At 44.7% G+C, this 26,227-nt stretch overlaps 1 protein-coding gene across 16 annotated transcripts in view; it reads left to right on the forward strand.

The window, feature by feature from the left end:
* Nucleotides 1-26,227, forward strand: part of LOC139259794 (RNA-binding motif, single-stranded-interacting protein 1-like) — a 769,398-nt gene that overhangs the window by 580,885 nt on the left and 162,286 nt on the right. For all 16 annotated transcript variants that reach the window (XM_070875543.1, XM_070875544.1, XM_070875545.1 and 13 more), the window contains one exon: nt 6,487-6,578. In XM_070875543.1, coding sequence (XP_070731644.1) covers nt 6,487-6,578 — 92 coding nt within the window. The remainder of the gene's footprint in view (nt 1-6,486; nt 6,579-26,227) is intronic.

The following is a 26,227-nucleotide window of genomic DNA, read 5'->3' on the forward strand; positions in this document are numbered from 1 at the left end:
ATCAAAACCTGGACAAGCCAGGACTGCTTATTCTCTCTAGTCAAAAGCTGTGTGCTTCACGGGAGCTGGTCCAGTGTCCCAGTGGAAATGCAGGAAGAGATTAAGCCGTTCCAGTGGCGCAAAGATGAAATGTCTATACAAGTAAGACTGCCTTCTGTGGGACAATCGAGTAGTGGTCCCCAAGAAGGGCAGAGACACCTTCATCAATGACCTCCACTGTAACCATCCAGGCATCGTAATGATGAAAGCGATAGCCAGATCCCACATGTTGTGGCCCAGTATCAATGCGGACTTGTGGTCACAGATGTAATATATGGTCACAGTTAAGCAATGTACCCAGGGAGGCGCCGCTAAGTTTATAGTCATGGCCCTCCAAACCGTGGTCTAGGGTACACGTCGACTATGCAGGCCTGTTCTTGGGTAAAATGTTCCTTGTGGTTGTATACGCGGATTCCAAGTGGATTGAATGTGAGATAATGTTGGCTAGCATGTCCGCTGCCACTACTGAAAGCCTGCAGGCCATGTTTGCCACTCACGGCTTACCCGATGTCCTGATGAGCGACAACGGGCCATGTTTTACCAATTTTGAGTTCAAAGAATTCATGACCTGTAACGGGATCATTCTCTGGACCAATGAAGCTCGAGGAATAACACCTCATCTTTCTAATAGGCACTTGACAGCCTTCCGGACTCAACACAGTTCAACAATTTCAGATCATAACCTCTGCCCCCTTTTTTCGGATGGCAGCTATTGATGATTCTGCTATCTCCATTTACACCTTCTCTAGACCTATCTTTTGTTTCTTTACTTTTCCCATTATCATCTCCTTTTGCCTTGCACCATCATTACTTTTGTTATTGAAACTCTCCTGACTTCCACCCGATCATAGACCTTTTGTTCTTTCCTCTCCTCCCCGCTTTCCCCACCTCTTGGTTAATGCTTTCCACTGGACCAAGATCTAGCTCTGTCAAGCCCGTGTGGTGGCTGGTGTGCAATGGCACCATATGTTAAAAAAATCTACACAGAGGCATCTTCCACCTTTCAATATGTAGTTCGGGACCTGGAATGTCAGGCCTGTTACGTATGGAAAAAGAGTCAGACTGAACACTGAGCTCAAAGTAAAGTGTGACTGTAGTCTTTTATTACAGGTCTCCAGAGTGTCTCCCAACCTATGAGGCCTCCTTAAATAGCTGCGCTCCCAAGGGATTATGGGATCCCTTAGGACTCCAGGGAATGAGCCCTCTGGTGGCTGTACAGAGTAAATACAAGTTCACATATATAACAACACTCTCTTTCTCCCCCTCAGACGCCACCCCCGCCCCAAAGTCAATAGTGTAACTATTAACAATGTGAGACGATCTGGGCCCCTTCTTAGAAACATAGAAAATAGGTGCAGGAGTAGGCCATTCAGCCCCTCTAGCCTGCACCGCCATTCAATGAGTTCATGGCTGAACATGCACTTCAGTACCCCCTTCCTGCTTTCTCGCCATACCCCTTGATCCCCCGAGTAGTAAGGACTTCATCTAACTCCCTTTTGAATATATTTAGTAAATTGGCCTTAACTACTTTCTGTGGTAGAGAATTCTACAGGTTCACCACTCTCTGGGTAAAGAAGTTTCTCATCATCTCGGTCCTAAATGGCTTACCCCTTATCCTTAGACTGTGACCCCTGGTTTTGGACTTCCCCAACATTGGGAACATTCTTCCTGCATCTAACCTGTCTAAACCCGTCAGAATTTTAAACGTTTCTATGAGATCCCCTCTCATTCTTCTAAACTCCAGTGAATACAAGCCCAGTTGATCCAGTCTTTCTTGATAGGTCAGTCCCGCCATCCCGCGAATCAGTCTGGTGAACCTTCGCTGCACTCCCTCAATAGCAAGAATGTCCTTCCTCAAGTTAGGAGACCAAAACTCCAGGTGTGGCCTCACCAAGGCCCTGTACAACTGTAGCAACACCTCCCTGCCCCTGTACTCAAATGCCCTCGCTATGAAGGCCAACATGCCATTTGCTTTCTTAACCGCCTGCTGTACCTGCATGCCAACCTTCAATGACTGATGTACCATGACACCCAGGTCTCGTTGCACCTTCCCTTTTCCTAATCTGTCACCATTCAGATAATAGTCTGTCTCTCTCTTTTTACCATCAAAATGGATAACCTCACATTTATCCACATTATACTTCATCTGCCATGCATTTGCCCACTCACCTAACCTATCCAAGTCACTCTGCAGCCTCATAGCATCCTCCTCGCAGCTCACACTGCCATCCAACTTAGTGTCATCCGCAAATTTGGAGATACTACATTTAATCCCCTCGTCTAAATCATTAATGTACAATGTAAACAGCTGGGGCCCCAGCACAGAACCTTGCGGCACCCCACTAGTCACTGCCTGCCATTCTGAAAAGTACCCATTTACTCCTACTCTTTGCTTCCTGTCTGCCAACCAGTTCTCAATCCACGTCAGCACACGACCCCCAATCCCATGTGCTTTAACTTTGCACATTAATCTCTTGTGTGGGACCTTGTCGAAAGCCTTCTGAAAGTCCAAATACACCACATCAACTGGTTCTCCCTTGTCCACTCTACTGGAAACATCCTCAAAACATTCCAGAAGATTTGTCAAGCATGATTTCCCTTTCACAAATTCATGCTGACTTGGATCTATCATGTCACCTCTTTCCAAATGCGCTGCTATGACATCCTTAATAATTGATTCCATCATTTTACCCACTACCGATGTCAGGCTGACCGGTCTATAATTCCCTGTTTTCTCTCTCCCTCCCTTTTTTAAAAAGTGGTGTTATATTGGCTACCCTCCACTCGATAGGAACTGATCCAGAGTCTATGGAATGTTGGAAAATGACTGTCAATGCATCCGTTATTTCCAAGGCCACCTCCTTAAGTACTCTGGGATGCAGTCCATCAGGCCCTGGGGATTTATCGGTCTTCAATCCCATCAATTTCCCCAACACAATTTCCCGACTAATAAGGATTTCCCTCAGTTCCTCCTTCTTACTAGACCCTCTGACCCCTTTTATATCCGGAAGGTTGTTTGTGCCCTCCTTAGTGAATACTGAACCAAAGTACTTGTTCAATTGGTCTGCCATTTCTTTGTTCCCCATTGTGACTTCCCCTGATTCTGACTGCAGGGGACCTACGTTTGTCTTTACTAACCTTTTTCTCTTTACATATCTATAGAAGCTTTTGCAGTCCGTCTTAATGTTCCCTGCAAGCTTCCTCTCGTACTCTATTTTCCCTGCCCTAATCAAACCCTTTGTCCTCCTCTGCTGAGTTCTAAATTTCTTCCAGTGCCCAGGTTCACTGCTATTTCTGGCCAATTTGTATGCCACTTCCTTGGCTTTAATGCTATCCCTGATTTCCCTTGATAGCCACGGTTGAGCCACCTTCCCTTTTTTATTGTTACCCCAGACAGGGATGTACAATTGTTGTAGTTCATCCATGTGGTCTCTAAATGTCTGCCATTGCCCATCCACTGTCAACCCCTTAAGTATCATTCGCCAATCTATCCTAGCCAATTCACGCCTCATACCTTCAAAGATACCCTTCTTTAAGTTCTGGACCATGGTCTCTGAATTAACTGTTTCATTCTCCATCCTAATGCAGAATTCCACCATGTTATGGTCACTCTTTCCCAATGGGCTTTGCACAACGAGATTGCTAATTAATCCTCTCTCATTACACAACACCCAGTCTAAGATGGCCTCCCCCTAGTTGGTTCCTCAACATATTGGTCTAGAAAACCATCCCTTATGCACTCTAGGAAATCCTCCTCCACCGCATTGCTACCAGTTTGGTTAGCCCAATCTATATGCATATTAAAGTCACCCATGATAACTGCTGCACCTTTATTGCATGTACCCCTAATTTCCTGTTTGATGCCCTCCACAACATTACTACTACTGTTTGGAGGTCTGTACACAACTTCCACTAACGTTTTTTGCCCTTTGGTGTTCTGCAGCTCTACCCATATAGATTCCACATCATCCAAGCTAATGTCCTTCCTAACTATTGCATTAATCTCCTCTTTAACGGGCAATGCTACCCCACCTCCTTTTCCTTTTATTCTATTCTTCCCTGAATGTTGAATACCCTTGGATGATGAGTTCCCAGCCCTGATCATCCTGGAGCCACGTCTCTGTAATCCGAATCAATCATATTCCTTGCATTAAGACACAAAGCCTTCAGGCTTGTTTTTTTAACACCCTTTTTTCTCCTTTTAGAATTATGATGTAGTGTGGCCATTTTTGTTTCTTGCCTTTGTTTACTCGGCCTTCCACTATTGCTTTTTACCTTTCTACCATCTGTTTCTGACTCCATACTACTTCGCCCTGTCTCACTGCATAGGTTCCCATCCCCCTGCCATATTAGTTTAAACACGCCTGAACTGCATTAGCAAATGTTATCCCGAGGACACCAGTTCCAGTCTTGCCCAAGTGCAAACCGTCCCTTTTGTACAGGTTCCACTTCTCCCAGGAATTTGAATCCCTCCCCTCTTGCACCACTGCTCAAGCCACGTATTTATTTTAACTATCCTGCTCCCTCAACTCTGAATAGCACGTGGCACTGGCAGCAATCCAGAGATTACTACCTTTGAGGTCCTACTTTTTAATTTCACTCCTAGCTCCCTAAATTCAGCTTGTAGGACCTCTTCCCGCTTCTTATCTATATCATTGGTACCTACATGTACCACGACAACTGGCTGTTCACCCTCCCTTTCCAGAATGCTCTGCAGCGGCTCCGAGACATCCTTGACCCTTGCACCAGAGAGGCAACATACCATCCTAGAGTCTCGGTTGCGGCCGCAGAAACTCCTATCTATTCCCCTTACAATAGCGTCACCTATCACTAGCTCTCCCACTCTTTTTCCCGCCCTTCTGTACAGCAGAACCACCCATGATGCCATGAATCTGGCTGCTGGTGCCTTCCCCTGGTAAGTCGTCATCTCCAACAGTATCCAAAACTCTATTCTTGCCCTGGTTGATCGTCTCGGTGTGAAAGCTGGTATTGTTGAATCATTTGTTAGGCCCTTGCTAGGTTGCCTGGTGTGTTGGGTCCTGCTGGGCTGCTGTGGATGATGGGTTCTGCTTCGTGGTCACCCGTGATGCCGGTTGCCACTGGTGTTTATGTTGGGGATCAAAAAAGGTAGGGTCCAAGGTAGTCCGTGAATCTGAGTTTGATTTGGTCCAAGTGTTTCCAGTGAATGAGTCCATTTGAAAGTTTGACCCGAAACACCCTGCTCCCCTCTTTGGCCATGACAGTGCCGGGATGCCACTTGGGGCCTTGTCCATAATTCAATACAAATACAGGATCATTGATTTCAATCTCGCGTGACACATTTGCGCTGTCATGGTATGTACTTTGCTGAAGCCACCTGCTCTCTATCTGTTCATGTAGATCAGGGTGAACCAACGAGAGCCTTGTCTTAAGTGCTCTTTTCATGAGCAGTTCAGCAGGTGGGATCCCAGTGAGCGAGTGGGATCTCGTGCGGTAGCTAAGCAGGACTTGGGATAAGCGTGTCAGCAGCGAGCCTTCAGTTACCCTCTTCAAGCCTTGCTTGATGGTTTGCACTGCCCACTCTGCCTGACCATTGGATGCTGGTTTAAATAAAGCTCAATGAAAAATGGAATAGAGCCCTTACAGGAAGCAGGATGTGAAGATCTGTAGTCAATGTAGCTGTTGGAGTCAGCGGGCTTTAGTGGATATCCTATAGTGGAGTCGACAGACTATCCCCAGAAATGGGCACCGAGAAGTTGAAGGGAAGGGAAGGGAAGGGAAGAGTAGGAGATGGACCATATGAAGGCGAGGGAAGGGTAGAAATTGGAAGCAAAATTGATTATATTTTCCAGTTCGAAGCGAGAGCAGGAAATGGCCCGATACAGTCACCAAATTACTGGAAAAAGAGCGGATACATGTCTGAGTTCATTGCATATTTAGAAAACCTGTAAATTGGAACCGTTTGCTAAGCTTAACCACAAAAATTTTAAATCATCACGATGTCATACAATCACAATGCTTCAATATATTAGTGCTTATTTAATTATACTGTGAAGCATTTCCACTAGATCTTTTCAAAATAAGAAAAGTATGTATGAATTCTGAGGTTAGCATCTAAATAACTTTCAGCAGCATAATCGAGTAAATCTTTTGTTTTCAAGATATCTCATCAAATAGAGATGAATGCATGGTCATGTGTGCACATCAAAGTGGTTTGTGTCATTTTCCCCATGTTTTCTTCGATACAAGAATAATAGGAAACCACAAATAAAGCAGTTTAACACTGAACAAAGCTAGAATCCATTCAACAAGGTTATCTGATAACTATTTCCTTTTCTGTTCAAGCTTAGTTTTTTTGACATGCTTACCATTGTTGATGAGGCTGTAATGTCGGTGTCTCATTTATTTTTAATGAACTCGGTTGGCTTTGGTTAAGTAGTAATTGTGCTGTCTGATGTTGCATTTCAGGTTATGGCTTTGTGGATTTTGACAGTCCAGCTGCTGCTCAGAAAGCAGTGGCTACCCTAAAGGGCAATGGTGTCCAAGCTCAAATGGCAAAGGTAAAGACTTACGAATTGAAGTAAACGTGATCATTAAAATTATTTGAACTCAGTTTTATTTTCTGGCTGCAGATCACTAAAATTATGAAAATGCTAATCCTTTTATATTCACCAACATTTGTGTCTTACTACTAATATTTTGTATTTGCAATGTATAATCTGTTGAAAGGTTCAAAATCAGATGAATACACAGATTCCTATTTGAAGTAATTTTAAATTAGAATATGGCAAAAAGTAATGGTTTATTATGATTAAAAAATAAATCTTAGTAAGACACTTGATTTATATGTGGTTCATTCATTCTTCTATGCATTACTCCAAATAACGAAAAGTTCAATTGTAAAATCTGTTCAAATTGCAATACCTGTTGCTTCTGTAATGTTTTCTGTGTACTGAGAATGGAGCACTTAATGGAGATTTCTGATCGTAGTGGTTGCTCAAGATGGTTAAAGTGAGGAGCAATGTGAAATTCCTGTTTGTCTCAAAGAAAAAGGGTGCATCAATGTTGCATGCTGTACGCTTATCACCATTTATAGCCATTCACACAAATGTCTGGAAACTGCATTACTGCCCATCCAGAGCAACAATTATGTCTAGTGTAGTGGCTAGATTGCCCAAAATGTACTCAATTATTGGCATTATGAAGCTGTCTACTTTACACAAATTAGGCAAATTTATACAAACTAACAGACCTCCCTGCAGTTCGTTTAGAGAATGGTGGTGATGATTAAGTGCCAAGATGGAACTGTATTTAACCTAGCCTGCCTCCACCTTAAGCTGTTGCTGAAGTGTTCTCTGCAAGGAACTGGTCTAAATAGAAAAATGCACATAATTGTAGCTGCTTGTAAACCTTTGAGGTAATTAGAAGACCTGCTTGTAAATTTTAGGATCCCAGGTTAAAAGAACGCTCAGAAAATGACTCTTCCTTTATTTGTAGATTGTTTTACATCTGTAACAAAATCTGAAATGCAACATCAGACAGCACAATTACTACTTAACCAAAGCCAACCGAGTTCATTAAAAATAAATGAGACACCGACATTACAGCCTCATCAACAATGGTGTGACAGACATGGGTTAGCCAAAATAATTTTATATATCTGCCTCAATTTGTAGGACAAATATTTTTTAAAGATAAGTTGTGGAACAAAAAGAATGTTTTTGCAAGACCAAAATAAAAAAAGTAAGTTATAAATCCTGCCCTATACTACATGGATACTAGATGGCCAGCCGTGCGTGGTGTGTCAGCTGATGTACTGGATGCATTGAGATAATGCAGAACAGCAAGAATACCCCCAAGTATTAAGTGTATGAGCTATGAAGAAAGATTAGAGAAGTTTGAGCTACACAATTTAAAACTAATAAGGTGAGAAGGAAACCTCATCAAGGGATATAAAATGTTAAAACAAAAGCAAAATACTGCAGATGCTGGAATCTGAAATAAAAACAGAAAATGCTGGAAATCTCAGCGGGGTCAGGCAGCATCTGTGGAGAGAAACAGTTAATGTTTCAGGTTGATGACCCTTCATCAAAACTGGCGAATGTTTGAAATAAACAGATTCTTAAGGAGCACTGAAAGGGGGAGGGGAAGAAAGAACAATAGGGAAGGTCTATGAGAGGGTAGAAGACAGGAGAGATTAGAGAGATAAAATGGATAGTGGGTTGACTTGAGATGGTAATGGCAGAAGTTAGAAAAGGGTTAGTCTTGATAGGGTGTGAATGGTGGAATAATTACCAGCTGCCATGGGAGACAGAGAAAAAAAATTACATAAGATCGGGGGGTGGCTTTTAAAAAAGCAGGGAAGGGAGCCAAGCATGGGCACAGGTTATCTGAAATTGTTGAACTCGATGTTGAGTCCAGAAGGCTATAAAGTGCCAAAACGAAAGATGAGGTGCTGTTCCTCGAGCTTGCATTAAGCTTCATTGGAACAGTGTAGGAGGATGGAGATGTCGGAATGGGAATGGAGTGGGGAATTAAAGTAACAGGTGACCGGAAGCTCGGGGTCACGCTTATGGACTGAACGGAGGTGTTTCACAAAGCGGTCACCCAATCTACGTTTGGTCTCTCCAATGTAGAGACCACATCGTGAGCAGCAAATACAGTATACTAAATTGAAAGAAATATAAGTAAATCGCTATTTCACTTGGAAGGAGTATTTGAGGCCCTGGATGGTGGGAAGGGAGGAGGCAAAAGGACAGGTGTTGCACTTGCTTGGGTAGGTGCTTTGGGAAGGGGTGCTGGGGGTGATTGAGGAGTGGACCAGGGTGTCAAGGAGGGAGCGGAATGCTGAGAGGGAAGAGGATGGGAAGATGTGATTGGTGATAGGATCATGCTGGAGGTGGCGGAAATGGCAGAGGATGATCCGTTGAACGTGGAGGCTGGTGGGGTGAAAGGTGAGGATAAGGGGGGATCCCTGTTGTGGTTCTGAGAAGGTGGATACTGGTCGATAGCCTATCCCCAGAAATGGAGACAGACAAGTCGAGGAAGGGAAGGGAAGAGTCGGAGATGGACCATGTGAAATTGAATCCAAAGTGAATGAAATTTTCTAGTTCAGGTTGAGAGCAGGAAATGACACCGATACAGTCATCAGTGTTCTGGGAAAAGAGGCGAGGCAGGGAACCCGAGTAGGACTGGAACAAAGAATGTTCCACATATCCCACGAAAAGGCAGGCATAGCTAGGGACCCATGCAGGTTTCCAAACCTTTGATTTGGGGGAAGTGAGTGGAGTTAAAGGAGAAGTTGTTCAATGTGAGAACAAGTTCAGGCAGGTGGATGGGGATTAGTTGGATCTCTGCTCGAGGAAGATGTGGAGCGCCCTCAGGCCATCCTGGTTGGGGATGGAAGTGTAGAGGGATTGGATGTCCAAGATGAACAGGAGACAGTTGGGGACAGGAAACTGGAAACTGTTAAAGTGACGGAGGTCGTCGGAGGAGTCGCGGATATAGGTGAGAAGAGAATGGACAAGGGGAGAAAAAATAGAGTTGAGATAGGAAGAAATAAGATCTGTGAGGCAAGAACAGGCTGAAATAATGGGTCTACCGGGGCAGTCCTGTTTGTGGATTTTGGGAAGGCGGTAGAATTGGGCTGTGCAGGATTGAGGAACTATGAGATTGGTGGCTGTGGAGGGAAGATCTCCGGAGGAGATGAGGTCAGTGACTGTCTGGGAAATGATGGCTTGATGTTCAGTAGTGGGGTCATGGTCCAGGGCGAGATTGGAGGAGGTGTCAGAGTTGGTAATTACCACCTACAGTTGATGAATCACCACTTGGAAGAAGCACTGAGAGTAGCAAGTCACAGAATGAACTCTGGGCAGGGGACTTCAATGTCCATCACCAAGAGTGGCTTGGTAGCACCACTACTGATTGAGCTGGCCGAGTCGTGAAGGACATAGCTGCCTGATTGGGCTTGCGGCAGGTGGTGAGAGAACCAACACGAGGGAAATATCGACTTGACCTCGTCCTCGCCAATCTACCTGTCGCAGATTCATCTGTCCATGGTAGCAGTGACCACCGCGAAGTCCCGTCTTCACACTGAACACGCCGTCCATCGTGTTGTGTGGCACTGCCACCGTGCTAAATGGGATAGATTCAGCACAGATCTAGCAGCTCAAAACTGGGCATCCATGAGGCGCTGTGGGGCATCAGTAACAGCAGAATTGTATTCCGCCACAATCAAGAACCTCATGGCCTAGCATATCCCTCTCTACCATCACCATCAAGCCAGGGGACCAATCCAATGAGGAGTGCAGAAGAGCATGCCAGGAGCAGCACCAGTCATACCTAAAAATGAGGTGCCAACTTGGGGAAGCTGCAACACCAAACTATATGCATGCTTAAAAAGTAGAAGCAGCATGCCAAAGGGCTGAGCAATCCCACAATAAACAGAAATAGGAGGTGGGTGGGGTGGATTGACCCATCCACCTCCACGGAGGTGTGTGGGGGGCTTGACCCATCCACCTCCATGGCACGAACCTGGTATTGCAGTACTTCCAGGAACGGTGCAGTGGCTCTAAGCCTTTTGGCTAAGAGCATTGGCGCAGAGTGATCCTTGATGTGTGCAAGGTGACCTCTGGCGTTTGTGATTTGACAAAGAATTGGAAAGATTGGCAACGAAAAATTAAAAAAAAAAAAAAATCCCACAATCAACAGATCAGATCAAAGCTCTGCAGTCCTGCCACATGCAGTTGTGAATGGTGGTGGACCATTAAACAACCATCAGAAGGAAGAGGCTCCATGAATATCCCCATCCTCAATGATGGCAGAGCCCAGCACGTGAGTGCAAAAGACAAGGCCTCCTCCTGAAGTTCCCACCATCACAGAAGCCAGTCTTCAGCCAATTCGTTTCAATCCACATGATATCAAGACATGGCTGAGCGCACTGGATGTAGCATAGGCTTATGGGTCCTGACAACGTTCGGCTTTCGTGCTGAAGACTTGTGCTCCAGAACTAGCTGTGCCTCTAGCCAAGCTGTTCCAGTACAGCTACAACACTGGCATCTATCCGACAATGTGGAAAACTGTCCATGTATGTCTTGTCCATAAAAAGCAGGACAATTCCAATACGGACAATTACTGCCCCATCAGTCTATTCTTAATCATCAGCAAAGTGATGGAAGGTGTCGTCATCAGTGCTATCAAGCAGCACTTACTCACCAATAACTTGATCACCGATGCCCAGTTTGGATTCCGCCAAGACCACTTGGCTCCAGACCTCCATTACTGCCTTGGTCCAAACATGGACAAAAGAGCTGAATTCCAGAGGTGAGGTGAGATTGACTGCCCTTGACATCAAGGCAGCATTTGACAAATGTGTGGCATTAAGGAACCCTCGTAAAACTGAAGTCAATGGAAATCAGAGGGAAAACACTCCGCTGGCTTGGAGTCCTACCTTGCACAGGGGAAAATGGATGTGGTAGTTGGAGGTCAATCGTCACAGCCCCAGGACATCGCTGTAGGAGTTCCTCAGGGCAGTGTCCTAGGCCCAACCATCTTCCGCTGCTTCATCAATGACCTTCCCTCCATCATAATGTCAGAAGTGGGGATGTTTGCTGATAGAAACATAAAAAATAGAAACAAAGAAAAATAGGTGCAGGAGTAGGCCATTCGGCCCTTCTAGCCTTCACCGCCATTCAATGAGTTCATGCCTGAACATGCAACTTAGTACCCCCTTCCTGCTTTCTCGCCATACCCCTTGATCCCCCGAGTAGTAAGGACTTCATCTAACTCCCTTTTGAATATATTTAGTGAATTGGCCTCAACAACTTTCTGTGGTAGAGAATTCCACAGGTTCACCACTCTCTGGGTGAAGAAGTTTCTCCTCATCTCGGTCCTAAATGGCTTACCCCTTATCCTTAGACTGTGACCCCTGGTTCTGGACTTCCCCAACATTGGGAACATTTTCCCTGCATCTCACCTGTCTAAACCCGTCAGAATTTTAAACGTTTCTATGAGGTCCCCTCTCATTCTTCTGAACTCCAGTGAATACAAGCCCAGTTGATCCAGTCTTTCTTGATAGGTCAGTCCCATCATCCCGGGAATCAGTCTGGTGAACCTTCGCTGCACTCCCTCAATAGCAAGAATGTCCTTCCTCAAGTTAGGAGACCAAAACTGTACACAATACTCCAGGTGTGGCCTCACCAAGGCCCTGTACCACTGTAGCAACACTTCCCTGCCCCTGTACTCAAATCCCCTCGCTATGAAGGCCAACATGCCATTTTCTTTCTTAACCGCCTGCTGTACCTGCATGCCAACCTTCAATGACTGATGTACCATGACACCCAGGTCTCGTTGCACCTCCCCTTTTCCTAATCTGTCACCATTCAGATAATAGTCTGTCTCTCTGTTTTTACCACCAAAGTGGATAACCTCACATTTATCCACATTATACTTCATCTGCCATTCATTTGCCCACTCACCTAACCGATCCAAGTCACTCTGCAGCCTCATAGCATCCTCCTCGCAGCTCACACTGCCACCCAACTTAGTGTCATCCGCAAATTTGGAGATACTACATTTAATCCCCTCGTCCAAATCATTAATGTACAGTGTAAACAGCTGGGGCCCCAGCACAGAACCTTGCGGTACCCCACTAGTCACTGCCTGCCATTCTGAAAAGTACCCATTTACTTCTACTCTTTGCTTCCTGTCTGACAACCAGTTCTCAATCCATGTCAGCACACTACCCCCAATCCCATGTGCTTTAACTTTGCACATTAATCTCTTGTGTGGGACCTTGTCGAAAGCCTTCTGAAAGTCCAAATATACCACATCAACTGGTTCTCCCTGATAATTGCACAGTCTTCAGTGCCATTTACAACTCCTCAGATAATGCAGTCCATGCCTGCATGCAGCAAAACGCAGACGACATTCAGACGAGGACTGATAAGTGGCAAGTAACAATTGCGTCACAAAGGTGCCAGGCAATGACTATCTCCAACAAGCGAGAGTCTAACCACCGCCCTTGACATTCAACGGCATTGCCATCAATGAATCCCCCACCAAGAACATCCTTTTCGGTCACCATTGACCAGAAACTTAATTGGACCAGCCACATAAATACTGTGGCAACAAGAGCAGGTCAGAGGGATGGGTATTCGGCGGTGACTGTCTCACCTCCTGACTCCCCAAAGCTTTTCCACCATCTACAAGGCACAAGTCAGGAATGTGATGGAATACTCTCCACTTGACTGGATGACTGCAGCTCCAACAACACTGAAGCTCGACACCATCCAGGCCAAATCAAATCGCTTGATTGGCACCCCATCCACCACGTTTAAACATTTACTGCCTCCACCACTGGCGCACCGTGGCTGCCGTGTGTACCCTGTACAAGATGTACTGCAGCAACTCGCCAAGGCTTTTTTTGGCAGCACTTCCCAAACCCGCGACTGTTACCACCTAAGTGGACAAGGGCAGCAGGCACATGGAACTCCAGCACTTCAACGTCCCCCTCCAAATAACACACCATCCTGACTTGGAAGAAAATCGCCGTTCCTTCATCATAGTCAAAATCCTGGAACTCCCTCCCTATCAGCACTCTGGGAGTATGTTCACCACACTGACTGCGGAGGTTCAAGAAGGTGGCTCATCACCACCTTCTCAAGGGCAATTCGGGATGGGTAATAAATGTTAGCTTTGCTAGCAACACCCACATCCCAGGAATGAATATTTAAAAAAAAATAACAAATAACAAAAATCGATCAGTTTCCATTTTTAAATTTTAAATTCATCTAATCTCAACAGCTTTTTGGGGAGGAGAGGTCCAGATTTCCACTACCAGTTGTGCAACGATGTCGCCCCTAAATGACCGAGCTCTGATTTTAAGGTTCTGACCCTTGTTCTGGGTTCTCTCACCAGAGGAAACCATTTATCTCATTCTATCCTATCAAATCCTTGAATCATCTTAAATGCCTCAATTAGTCTCCCCTTAATTTTCTGTACTCCAGTGAATACAAGCCTCATCTATGCAACCTGTCCTCATAGTTTTAAGCTTTTTAGCCCCAGTGTCATTCTGGTAAATCTGCACTGCACTCCCACTCCAAGGCTAATATATCCTTCCTGACGTGTGGTGCCGAAAACTGAACACTACTCCAGATGCGATCTAACCAGAGCCTTTTACAACTGTAGCATAAGTTCCACCCCAATGTATTCTAACCCCCTTGCGATAAAGGCAAACATTCCATTAGCCTTTTTAATTAAATGCTGTACCTGTCCACTATCTTTTAGGGATTCCTATACCCTGAAATCTCTCTGCTCTTCCACAGTTCCAAGCTTCTCATCATTTAGAAAATACTCACATTTCCCCACATTCAACTCCATTTGCAACAGTTTTCCTACTCACTTAATCAATGTCCCTTTGCAATTTTCTACTCCCATCTACACTACTTACTGTGACACCTAACTTAGTGTTGTCAGCAAATTTGGACATACAGCTCTCTATTCCTTCATCTAAGTCATGGATAAATATAGTGAAACACTGAAGCACCAGGATAGATCCTTGGGGGTCAACACCACAAGTCACATACTGCCAATTGGAATACATACCCATTATCCCTGTTCGTTCTCTCTCTCTCTCTCTCTCTCTCTCTCTCTCTCTATTTCTCTCTCTCTCTCTCTCTCTCTCTCTCTCTCTCTCTCTCTCTCTCTCTCTCTCTCTCTCTCCTACCTCCTAACCAATTCCCTACCCATGTCAATAGGTTGCCTGCAATTCCATGCACCTTCATTATTGTTAACAGTCTCCTGTGTGGAACCTTATTTGAGTGCCTACTGGAAGTCCATATAAATAACATCCATAGGCATTCCCTTCTCTACCACGCTGGTAACCTCCTCAAAAAATTCAACTAGATTTTTCAACATGACTTGTTCTTTGCAAATCTATGTTGGCTCTCTCTCATTTGTTTGTATTTCTCCAAATTATATAGGTATATATCAGTGAAAAGTAATTTAAAAACCAATATTAGAAAGTCTTTTATTAATGAAAGCGTGATAAGTGTTTGGAATGATGTGACGGATGATCGAATAAAGTCAAAGACATTCAGAGCCCTTCAAAAGATGGTTGGATGCTAAGCTGGGAGAGTTGGGGACTAGTAGGATCAGCTGGAGGGATCAAATTGCTAATTCTTGAAGTTTTGTTTTTATATATTTGTTGGTCTGCTGGGAGTTCAAATGCTCACTTCTATCAGGAGGTCAGTGTGTAAAAATTGTCCAGTTGCCTGACTGAAATGTTTAAAATGACTGACTTTGAGAAAATTATTTCCAATTCTACATATTATTCAGGCAGAATGAAATGAAAACTTTGAATCGCTAGTGGAATTTAATCAACCCAAGCAACTCAATTGTCGAGATTGATTAGGAATTTGAAAAGATGGGTAATTAGAAACATAGAAAATAGGTGCAGGAGTAGGCCATTCGGCCCTTCTAGCCTGCACCGCCATTCAATGAGTTCATGGCTGAACATGCAACTTCAGTACCCCATTCCTGCTTTCTCACCATACCCCTTGATTCCCCTAGTAGTAAGGACTTTATCTAACTCCTTTTTGAATATATTGAGTGAATTGGCCTCAACAACTTTCTGTGGTAGAGAATTCCACAGGTTCACCACTCTCTGGGTGAAGAAATTTCTCCTCATCTCGGTCCTAAATGGCTTCCCCCTTATCCTTAGACTGTGTCCCCTGGTTCTGGACTTCCCCAACATTGGGAACATTCTTCCTGCATCTAACCTGTCTAACCCCGTCAGAATTTTAAACGTTTCTATGAGGTCCCCTCTCATTCTTCTGAACTCCAGTGAATACAAGCCCAGTTGATCCAGTCTTTCTTGATAGGTCAGTCCCGCCATCCCAGGAATCAGTCTGGTGAACCTTCGCTGCACTCCCTCAATAGCAAGAATGTCCTTCCTCAGGTTAGGAGACCAAAACTGTACACAATACTCCAGGTGTGGCCTCACCAAGGCCCTGTACAATTGTAGCAACACCTCCCTGCCCCTGTACTCAAATCCCCTCGCTATGAAGGCCAACATGCCATTTGCTTTCTTAACCGCCTGCTGTACCTGCATGCCAACCTTCAATGACTGATGTACCATGACACCCAGGTCTCTTTGCACCTCCCCTTTTCCTAATCTGTCACCATTCAGATAATAGTCTGTCTCTCTGTTTTTACCACCAAAGTGGATAACCTCACATTTATCCACATTATACTTCATCTGCCATGCATTTGCCCACTCACCTAACCGATCCAAGTCACTCTGCAGCCTCATAGCATCCTTCTCGCAGCTCACACTGCCACCCAACTTAGTGTCATCCGCAAATTTGGAGATACTACATTTAATCCCCTCGTCTAAATCATTAATGTACAGTGTAAACAGCTGGGGCCCCAGCACAGAACCTTGCGGTACCCCACTAGTCACTGCCTGCCATTCTGAAAAGTCCCCATTTACTCCTACTCTTTGCTTCCTGTCTGACAACCAGTTCTCAATCCATGTCAGCACACTACCCCCAATCCCATGTGCTTTAACTTTGCACATTAATCTCTTGTGCGGGACCTTGTCGAAAGCCTTCTGAAAGTCCAAATATACCACATCAACTGGTTCTCCCTTGTCCACTCTACTGGAAACATCCTCAAAAAATTCCAGAAGATTTGTCAAGCATGATTTCCCTTTCACAAATCCATGCTGACTTGGACCTATCGTATTACCTCTTTCCAAATGCACTGCTATGACATCCTTAATAATTGATTCCATCATTTTACCCACTACCGATGTCAGGCTGACCGGTCTATAATTCCCTGTTTTCTCTCTCCCTCCTTTTTTAAAAAGTGGGGTTACATTGGCTACCCTCCACTCCATAGGAACTGATCCAGAGTCAATGGAATGTTGGAAAATGACTGTCAATGTATCCACTATTTCCAAGGCTACCTCCTTTAGTACTCTGGGATGCAGTCCATCAGGCCCTGGGGATTTATCGGCCTTCAATCCCATCAATTTCCCCAACACAATTTCCAGACTAATAAGGATTTCCCTCAGTTCCTCCTCCTTACTAGACCCTCCGACCCCTTTTATATCCGGAAGGTTGTTTGTGTCCTCCTCAGTGAATACCGAACCAAAGTACTTGTTCAATTGGTCCGCCATTTCTTTGTTCCCCGTTATGACTTCCCCTGATTCTGACCGCAGGGGACCTACGTTTGTCTTTACTAACCTTTTTCTCTTTACATATCTATAGAAACTTTTGCAATGCGTATTAATGTTCCCTGCAAGCTTCTTCTCGTACTCCATTTTCCCTGCCCTAATCAAACCCTTTGTCCTCCTCTGCTGAGTTCTAAATTTCTCCCAGTCCCCGGGTTCGCTGCTATTTCTGGCCAATTTGTATGCCACTTCCTTGGCTTTAATGCTATCCCTGATTTCCCTTGATAGCCACGGTTGAGCCACCTTCCCTTTTTTATTTTTACGCCAGACAGGAATGTACAATTGTTGTAGTTCATCCATGCGGTCTCTAAATGTCTTCCATTGCCCATCCACAGTCAACCCCTTCAGTATCATTCGCCAATCTATCCTCGCTAATTCACGCCTCATACCTTCAACGTTACCCTTCTTTAAGTTCTGGACCATGGTCTCTGAATTAACTGTTTCATTCTCCATCCTAATGCAGAATTCCACCATATTATGGTCACTCTTCCCCAAGGGGCCTCGCACAACGAGATTGCTAATTAACCCTCTCTCATTACACAACACCCAGTCTAAGATGGCCTCCCCCCTAGTTGGTTCCTCGACATATTGGTCTAAAAAACCATCCCTTATGCACTCCAGGAAATCCTCCTCCACCGTATTGCTTCCAGTTTGGTTAACCCAATCTATGTGCATATTAAAGTCACCCATTATAACTGCTGCACCTTTATTGCACGCACCCCTAATTTCATGTTTGATGCCCTCCCCAACATCACTACGACTGTTTGGAGGTCTGTACACAACTCCCACTAACGTTTTTTGCCCTTTGGTATTCTGCAGCTCTACCCATATAGATTCCACATCATCCAAGCTAATGTCCTTCTGAACTATTGCCTTAATTTGCTCCTTAACCAGCAATGCTACCCCACCTCCTTTTCCTTTTATTCTATCTTTCCTGAATGTTAAATACCCCTGGATGTTGAGTTCCCAGCCCTGATTATCCTGGAGCCACGTCTCCGTAATCCCAATCACATCATATTTGTTCACATCTATTTGCACAGTTAATTCATCCACCTTATTGCGGATACTCCTTGCATTAAGACACAAAGCCTTCAGGCTTGTTTTTTTAACACCCTTTGTCCTTTTAGAATTTTGCTGTACAGTGGCCCTTTTTGTTCTTTGCCTTGGGTTTCTCTGTCCTCCACTTTTCCTCATCTCCTTTCTGTCTTTTGCTTTTGCCTCCTTTTTGTTTCCCTCTGTCTCCCTGCATTGGTTCCCATCCCCCTGCCATATTAGTTAAAATCCTCCCCAACAGCACGAGCAAACACTCCCCCTAGGACATTGGTTCCGGTCCTGCCCAGGTGCAGACCGTCCGGTTTGTACTGGTCCCACCTCCCCCAGAACCGGTTCCAATGCCCCAGAAATTGGAATCCCTCCCTGCTGCACCACTGCTCAAGCCCTGTATTCATCTGCGCTATCCTGCGATTTCTACTCTGACTATCACGTGGCACTGGTAGCAATCCCGAGATTACTACTTTTGAGGTCCTACTTTTTAATTTAGCTCCTAGCTCCTTAAATTCGTTTCGTAGGACCTCATCCCTTTTTTTACCTTTGTCGTTGGTACCAATGTGCACCACGACAACTGGCTGTTTTCCCTCCTTTTTTAGAATGTCCTGCACCCGCTCCGAGACATCCTTGACCCTTGCACCAGGGAGGCAACATACCATCCTGGAGTCTCGGTTGCGGCCGCAGAAACGCCTATCTATTCCCCTCACCATTGAATCCCCAATCACTATTTCACAGTAGAAGACACAAAAAGCACCCCCAAAAATAGTGGGGAACCAAGGGGCTAATGAGTGTAATTGAAGTAGTTTACATCAATAGAGAAAAAATGCTTGAGAAATTAATGGGACTAAAAGCCAACAAATCCCCTAGGCCTGATGGCCTGCAGCCTGGATGGCCTACAACCTAAAAAAGGAGACTGCAGAGATAATGGATGCATTCATTGTTGTCTTCCAAAATTCCCCAGATTCAGGAAAAGTCCCAGAGGATTGGAAGGTAGCAAATGTAACCCTGCTATTCAAGAAAGGAGGGAGTCAGAAAATAGGTAACAGTTAGCCTGATATCAGTTGTCGGGAAAATGCTAGAATCTATTATTAAGGAAATGGTAACTGGGCACTTAAAAAATCGGAATATGATTGGACAGAGTCAACATGGTTTCATGAAAGCGAAATCGTGTTTCACAAAATTATTAGTGATTTTAGAGGATGTAACTAGCAGGTTAGATGAAGGGGATGTAGTATATGTGGATTTCCAAAAGGCATTTGATAAGTTGACCACATAAAAGCTTGTTGCGCAAGATTAAGTCTCATGGGGTTGGGGGTAATGTATTAGCATGGATTGGTTAAAACAGAGTAGGGATAAATGGTCATTTTCAGATTGGCAGGTTGTAACTAGTGGGGTGTCGCAAGGATCAGTGCTTGGGCCTCAGCTATTCACAATCTATATTAATGATTTAGATGAAGGGTCCAAGTATAATGTATCCAAGTTTGCTGACGATACAAAGCTAGATGGGAAAGTAAGCTGTGAGGAGGACACAGAGCTTGCAAAGGGAGGCAGGTTAAGTGAGTGGGCAATAATTTGGCAAATGCAGTATAATGTGGGGAAATGTGAGGTTATCCACTTTGATGGGAATAGGAAAACAGAATATTTTTTAAATGGTGAGAAACTATTAAATGTTGGTGTTCAGAGAGATTTAGGTGTCCTAGTACAAGAAACACAGAGTTAGCATGCAGGTACAACAAGCAATTAGGAAGGCAAATGGCATATTGGCCTTTATTGCAAGGGGATGGAGTTCAAGTGTAAGGAAGTCTTGCTACAATTGTACAGGGCTTTGGTGAGACCACAGTTTTGGTCTCCTTATCTAAGGAAGGATATACTTGGCTTAGAGGTGGTGCAATGAAGGTTCACTAGATTGATTCCTGGGATGTGAGGGATGTCCTATGAAGAGAGATTGAGTAGATTAGACCTATACACTTGAGTTTAGAAGAATGAGAAGTGATCTCATTGAAACATAAGATTCTGAGGGAAATTGACAGGATAGATACTGAGAGATTGTTTCCCCTGGCTGTAGCGTCTTGAACTAGGGAACATCGTCTCCGGATAAGGGGTCGGCCATTTAAAACTGAGATGATGAGGAATTTCTTCATTCAAAGGGTTGTGAATCTTTTGGAATTCTTTGCCCCAAATGGCTGTAGATGCTCAGTCGTTGAGCACATTCAAGGCTGAGATAGATAGATTTTTGGATTCTCGAGGAATGAAGAGATGTGGAAATAGGACAGGAAAGTGGAGTTGGTCGTAGATCAGCCATGATCTTATTGAATGGCAGAGCAGGCGAGAGGGGCTCCTGCTCCTAATTATTAAGTTCTTATGTAAACATCTACTCGTTGAGCTCCTGATCAGCCAGGCCCTCGAGGGTAAATGCTGAATGGAAACTCTTGCGAGGCCTCGCCGGATGCGTGCACACTTCCTACACACCCGGCAAAGTCACAATTTTCAGCCCAAAGTTTTTTAAAATTTGGAAAAGAAGGCAGGCTCACATGTATATTTGAGTTTTTAGCTGTTATAAAATAATTTACATTCTTTATGCATCCATGTTCCTACAATTGACCTAGAGCAAAGTGTTTGACTCATAACTGCCCCTGAAACGGCCCAGCAAGCCATTCAGTTGTATTCAAGAAGGTGGCTCACCACCACCTTCTCGAGGGCAATTAGGGATGGGCAATGGTCTTGCCAGAGATGCCCACATCCCGAATTAATATTTAAAAAAAATTGGGAATAAAAAATTAAATGCTTGCTTTTGTTCCTTAAAAATTAATTAAATGTTTTCTTGATTTAAATAGAATGCCCAAAAATGTTTTTACTTAATGGTAGCACTTAGTTTATTGAATTACTAAAATATGTTATTTAAATGCATTTTTGAATGAAAAGACAAAATACAAATTGTAAAGGCCACTATACTGAAACTGTAAGGACACAGCAAAGGGACGGAGTCTTTTATCATTGAAATCTGATAATGCAGTTTGCTACAGGGTTACCGTTTCATTTAAAATATTTACTTGTGAAACTGGTTTTCAGTTACAGCATTCTGCATTTTCCTGTCATCGGCTGAACAGCTTCTGAAAATATCAAGATGTAGAAATACTTTGGCAGTACAGGTAGAGCATCCGAAATCCGGAAACCTCGGGACTGAGACCATTCCGGTTTTCAGAATGTCTTTCCGACATCCCGAATCTGGAAATGCCGGGGTGGGGGTCAAGGGTGGGGTGGGGAGGGGGGGGAAGAGGACCAGGCGGTGGCCGCGCAGGGGAGGGGTCCGGGCGGGGGTCCGGGCAGCGGCCGAGTGGGGCAGAGGATTTTTGAACATATTTCGGACGACCCCATCATGGATCGGCCCAGATTCCGGAACATTCCAAATTTCAGAACTCTGGATTTCGGACACTCAACCTGTACATAAGAACAGTAGTAGGTCATTCAGTCTCTCTAGCCTGTTCCGCCATTCAGTGAGATCATGGCTGATCTGTATCCTAACTCCGTCCACCCAGCTTGGCTCCATATCCCTTAATACCTTTGGCTAGCAAAAATCTATAGATTTCACTTTAAAATTATTAATTGAGCTACCATCTACTGTTTGTGGGAGAGAGTTCCACAATTCTACCACCCCTTGCATGAAGAAGTGTTTCCTAACTTCTCTCCTGAATAACATGACTGATTTTAAGGTTATGTCCCCTTGTTCTTGACTCCCCCACCAATGGAAAAAGTTTCTCTCTCTATACCCTATCAATTCCTTTAAAAATCCTAAAAACCTCAATAAATCACCGCTTAACTTTCTATGGGCCCAAATTTCCCCAAGAGTTGCCCCGTTTTTTTTGGAGTAAGTAGTTTTTTTGGAGTAACTTAAAAATCGCAAATTTCGCTATTTAACTTGCTCCAATGTAAGTCAGTTAGTTAGGGTTTTTTTTAGTTTAGTTTGTTCTCTCCAAAAGGGGGTGTGACAAGCCACTTACACCTCTTCTGGCCATGGAAGCAAATTTGGCCAGCTGAAAGTTACTCCAAACTAAAACCTTACCTACACTTAAGAAATCAACGCAGGTAGCCAGAGATAGGGAATTGGGGGGGGGGGGGGGGGCGGCAGGTGAGTTACAGGATTCCAATGCTCTAAATACCTACACAATATCAGCACAACATTACAACATCTTCAGCACAACAGCTGCGCAACCACAAATAAATGAAAGATAAATCAGCTACAGAAAATAGAGCAGTCCTACCTTGCCGACTGCAGAATGCACCAGCTAGCCCTCCCGGCTAGGGGTGGCAGGCACGCATGACTGTCGGGGTGAGGGGTTTTTACTTTTTACAGTTGCCCCTAAATGTTGCGTGGTCCTAATGGAGGATGATTCAGTTTTGATGCAAAATATCTTTTATTGTGAATTTTACAGTGCACTTCAATGATACCAACAGCCACAACAGGAAAGAAAGTCTGCACCCATCCCTCACCCACATCTCGGGGAAAGTGCACTTCCTTATAGGGTCGGTGATGGTGGTGGGGAGGGCGGGGTTGGGGGCCCGGCTTGGGTCTGACCGGTGGCTGGTGCGTGGAGTGAAGTGGGAGTGACATTTGAATCTCCGGCCTTTGTGCCCTTATTGCAGAAGCCAGCTCCCTCATGGCATCTGCCATTGTCTGCACACCCTCCAAGATGCCCGCCCTGACTTCCCGTCTTTGTGCAGAGATTTCACCCGATACTGTGGCGACCTCATCACGCACCCCACTGACGGCTGTCACGAGTGATCTTATGAGGGTATTGGTTTCCTCACCCAATGAAAAAACCTGTAACCTCTGCTGAGGGCTGCCTCTCAGGAGAGACTGGTCAGCTGCTCCTTCCCCTCGCCGTGGGGCTACCTAGTGCGAGGCGCAGGCTGGGAAGGTGGGAGACTGGGTGTCCCAAGATGCAGTTCCCGACTGCCACTCGGACCCGTGATCTCGGAAGGTGTGATCCCATGGAAGGTTGCCGAGGAGCTAATGGAGGCTTCTGGCAGTGTGATGCCCTGTGATATGTCCTGATCGATATCGCGGTCAGCATTCTCCTGAGCACACATTTCCATGGACCCCTCCTCCCCCCCACCCACCTTGGTCTGGATCCTCAGGATCTTGAGGAGTGCCGTCGTCTTCTGCAAAAGACAACACAACAGTCAAATGGTTAGCAGCACAGGAGGGGGCAGGATGGGTGGCATGAGTAGTCTCACACATAGCAGGCCAGTCAGCAGGTTGATTTTGAAGGGCCACTATGCATTTTAATGACTCGCCCTCACCCTCGCGTGCGAGTCCAGCTTGTGCAGAGCTGCTTCTTTTTCTGCCAGTGCAAGTCAGCAAGGCAGCAACCCTCTGTTCCAGGAGTGTCAGTTGGTGCAGATTTGGCGGACCTCCTCCTGTTCTAGTTCTCTTTCCTCTTGTTGTGGACCAATTACTTCTGCAAAGATGAAAATATTAATTGTCAGACATGGTGCGTTTCTGATGGGTGGGACACATACAGATGCTCACATTTTCTACTGCAATTCAATTTAAAGATGAAGATACTACTTACACTCACTACTTGACCAACGTCCTGCCATTTCTTCTTGCCCTGGCTTCCAAATCTTGCGCCGTTGACCCCAGCAGAGAATTCTTCGGCAACGAGGTTCCATCTTTTTCTCATTTCCTTGGGCGAGACCGTTGATGGACCACTCTTGCTGATATCCAGCTCCAGCCATTTCTCCTCAATAACCGTCACTAATTTCTCCACTTCCTCATGGAAGAAATTCTTGTTTTTTCTTGCACGCTCTTGCGCCATAGAAACATAGAAATTAGGTGCAGGAGCAGGTCATTCAGCCCTTCGAGCCTGCACCGCCATTTGTCTATGGGACTCAAAGACAGGTAATGTTCAAAGATCGCACTTGTACACCTCTCACATCTATCCAGCACTCCTTTCCACTCCCTCAGCCACACAAAAATCAATATTCAGACCTCACCTTTATATGTGCTCCATAGCCACTTATTCTGAGGACGCTCTTCCTTTAATTGGCCGATTGCCAAACTTCCTGTTACACTGCGCATGCGCGCAGACTGAACTGCCCATTGCACATGTGCGCACACTCAAATGGTCATGCGTGCCCCTGCCGACATTGCACGACACGCTGGGCCCAAGCCCCGCCCCCTCTGCCGGCTAAGCTGAGCAAGCGCAGCTGAAGCTCTGCCTCCTCAGACTCTGCTGCGCGACGCTGATGGATCCGGACAAAGAACGAGCGGCCAAATTCAGAGGTAGATTTTTGGCGCTTTTTTCCTCCAGGAAGTCGACGCACTACATCGAGATACGCCACTCTAAGTGGCTGGGGAAATTTATGGCCTATATTCCAGGCAATACAAGCCTAGTTAATGTAACCTCTCCTCATAATGTAACCCTTGGAGCCCTGATAACATTCTGGTGAATCTGCGCTGTACTCCTTCCAAGGCCAATATATCATTTCGAAGTTGCAGTGTCCAGAACTATACCCAGTACTCCAGATGTGGGCTAACGAGGGCTTTGTAGCAAAACCTCCTTCCCTTTATATTCTAGCTCTTTAGATATAAAGAGTGATTCCATTAGCCTGTTTGATTATTTTTTGTACTACCACTACATTTTTGTGATCTGTGTGCATGGACACCTAAATCTCTTTGGAGCTCCACTGTTTTTAGCTTTTCACCATTTAAAAAAAAATACTCCGATCTATCCTTTTTTGGTCCAAAATGGATGACCTTACACTTAGCTGCATTGAAATCCATCTAGCACAGTTTTCACACTCACTTTATCTATCAGTGTCTTTTTGTAATTTTATGCTCCCGTCTACACTACTTATCACCAATCTTTGTGTCGTTAGCAAACTTGGATATACAGTATTGCATTGATATGATTGCTTCTCACACTTAAACTTTCATACATCGAAGAAATCTGCTTTTCTTTGTGGTGGGGTTTAAGATTTTGAACTAGTTAACACCAAATCCAGTGAAAAAGAAGGGCGGTAAGAGAAGGGATAACCAGCCGTGGATAACTAAGGAAATAAAGGAGAGTATCAAATTAAAAACCAATGCGTATAAGGTGGCCAAGATTAGTGGGAAAATAGAAGATTGGGAAAATTTTAAACAACAGCAAAGAATGACTAAGAAAGCAATAAAGAAAGGAAAGATAGATTACGAAGGTAAACTTGCGCAAAACATAAAAATGGATAGTGAAAGCTTTTACAGATATATAAAACGGAAAAAAGTGACTAAAGTAAATGTTGGTCCCTTAGAAGATGAGAAGGGGGATTTAATAATGGGAAATGTGGAATTGGCTGAGACCTTAAACAATTATTTTGCTTCGGTCTTCACAATGGAAGACACAGAAACCATGCCAGAAATTGCTGGTCACAGGAATGTGGGAAGGGAGGACCTTGAGACTATCACTAGTGGGGTAGTGCTGGACAGGCTAATGGGACTGGAGGTAGACAAGTCCCCTGGTCCTGATGAAATGCATCCCAGAGTATTAAAAGAGATGCGGAAGTTATAGCAGATGCATTCATTATAATCTACCAAATTTCTCTGGAATCTGGGGAGGTACCAGCGAATTGGAAAGCAGCTAATGTAACGCCTCTGTTTAAAAAAGGGGGCAGACAAAAGGCAGGTAACTATAGGCCGGTTAGTTTAACATCTGTAGTGGGGAAAATGCTTGAAACTATTATTAAGGAAGAAATAGCAGGACATCTAGATAGGAATAGTGCAATCAAGCAGACGCAGCATGGATTCATGAAGGGGAAATCATGTTTAACTAATTTACTGGAATTCTTTGAGGATATAACGAGCATGGTGGATAGAGGTATACCGATGGATGTGGTGTATTTAGATTTTCAAAAGGCATTCAGTAAGGTGCCACACAAAAGGTTACT

This window comes from Pristiophorus japonicus, chromosome 3 (assembly GCF_044704955.1).
Source record: "Pristiophorus japonicus isolate sPriJap1 chromosome 3, sPriJap1.hap1, whole genome shotgun sequence".
NCBI lineage: Eukaryota > Metazoa > Chordata > Chondrichthyes > Pristiophoridae > Pristiophorus > Pristiophorus japonicus.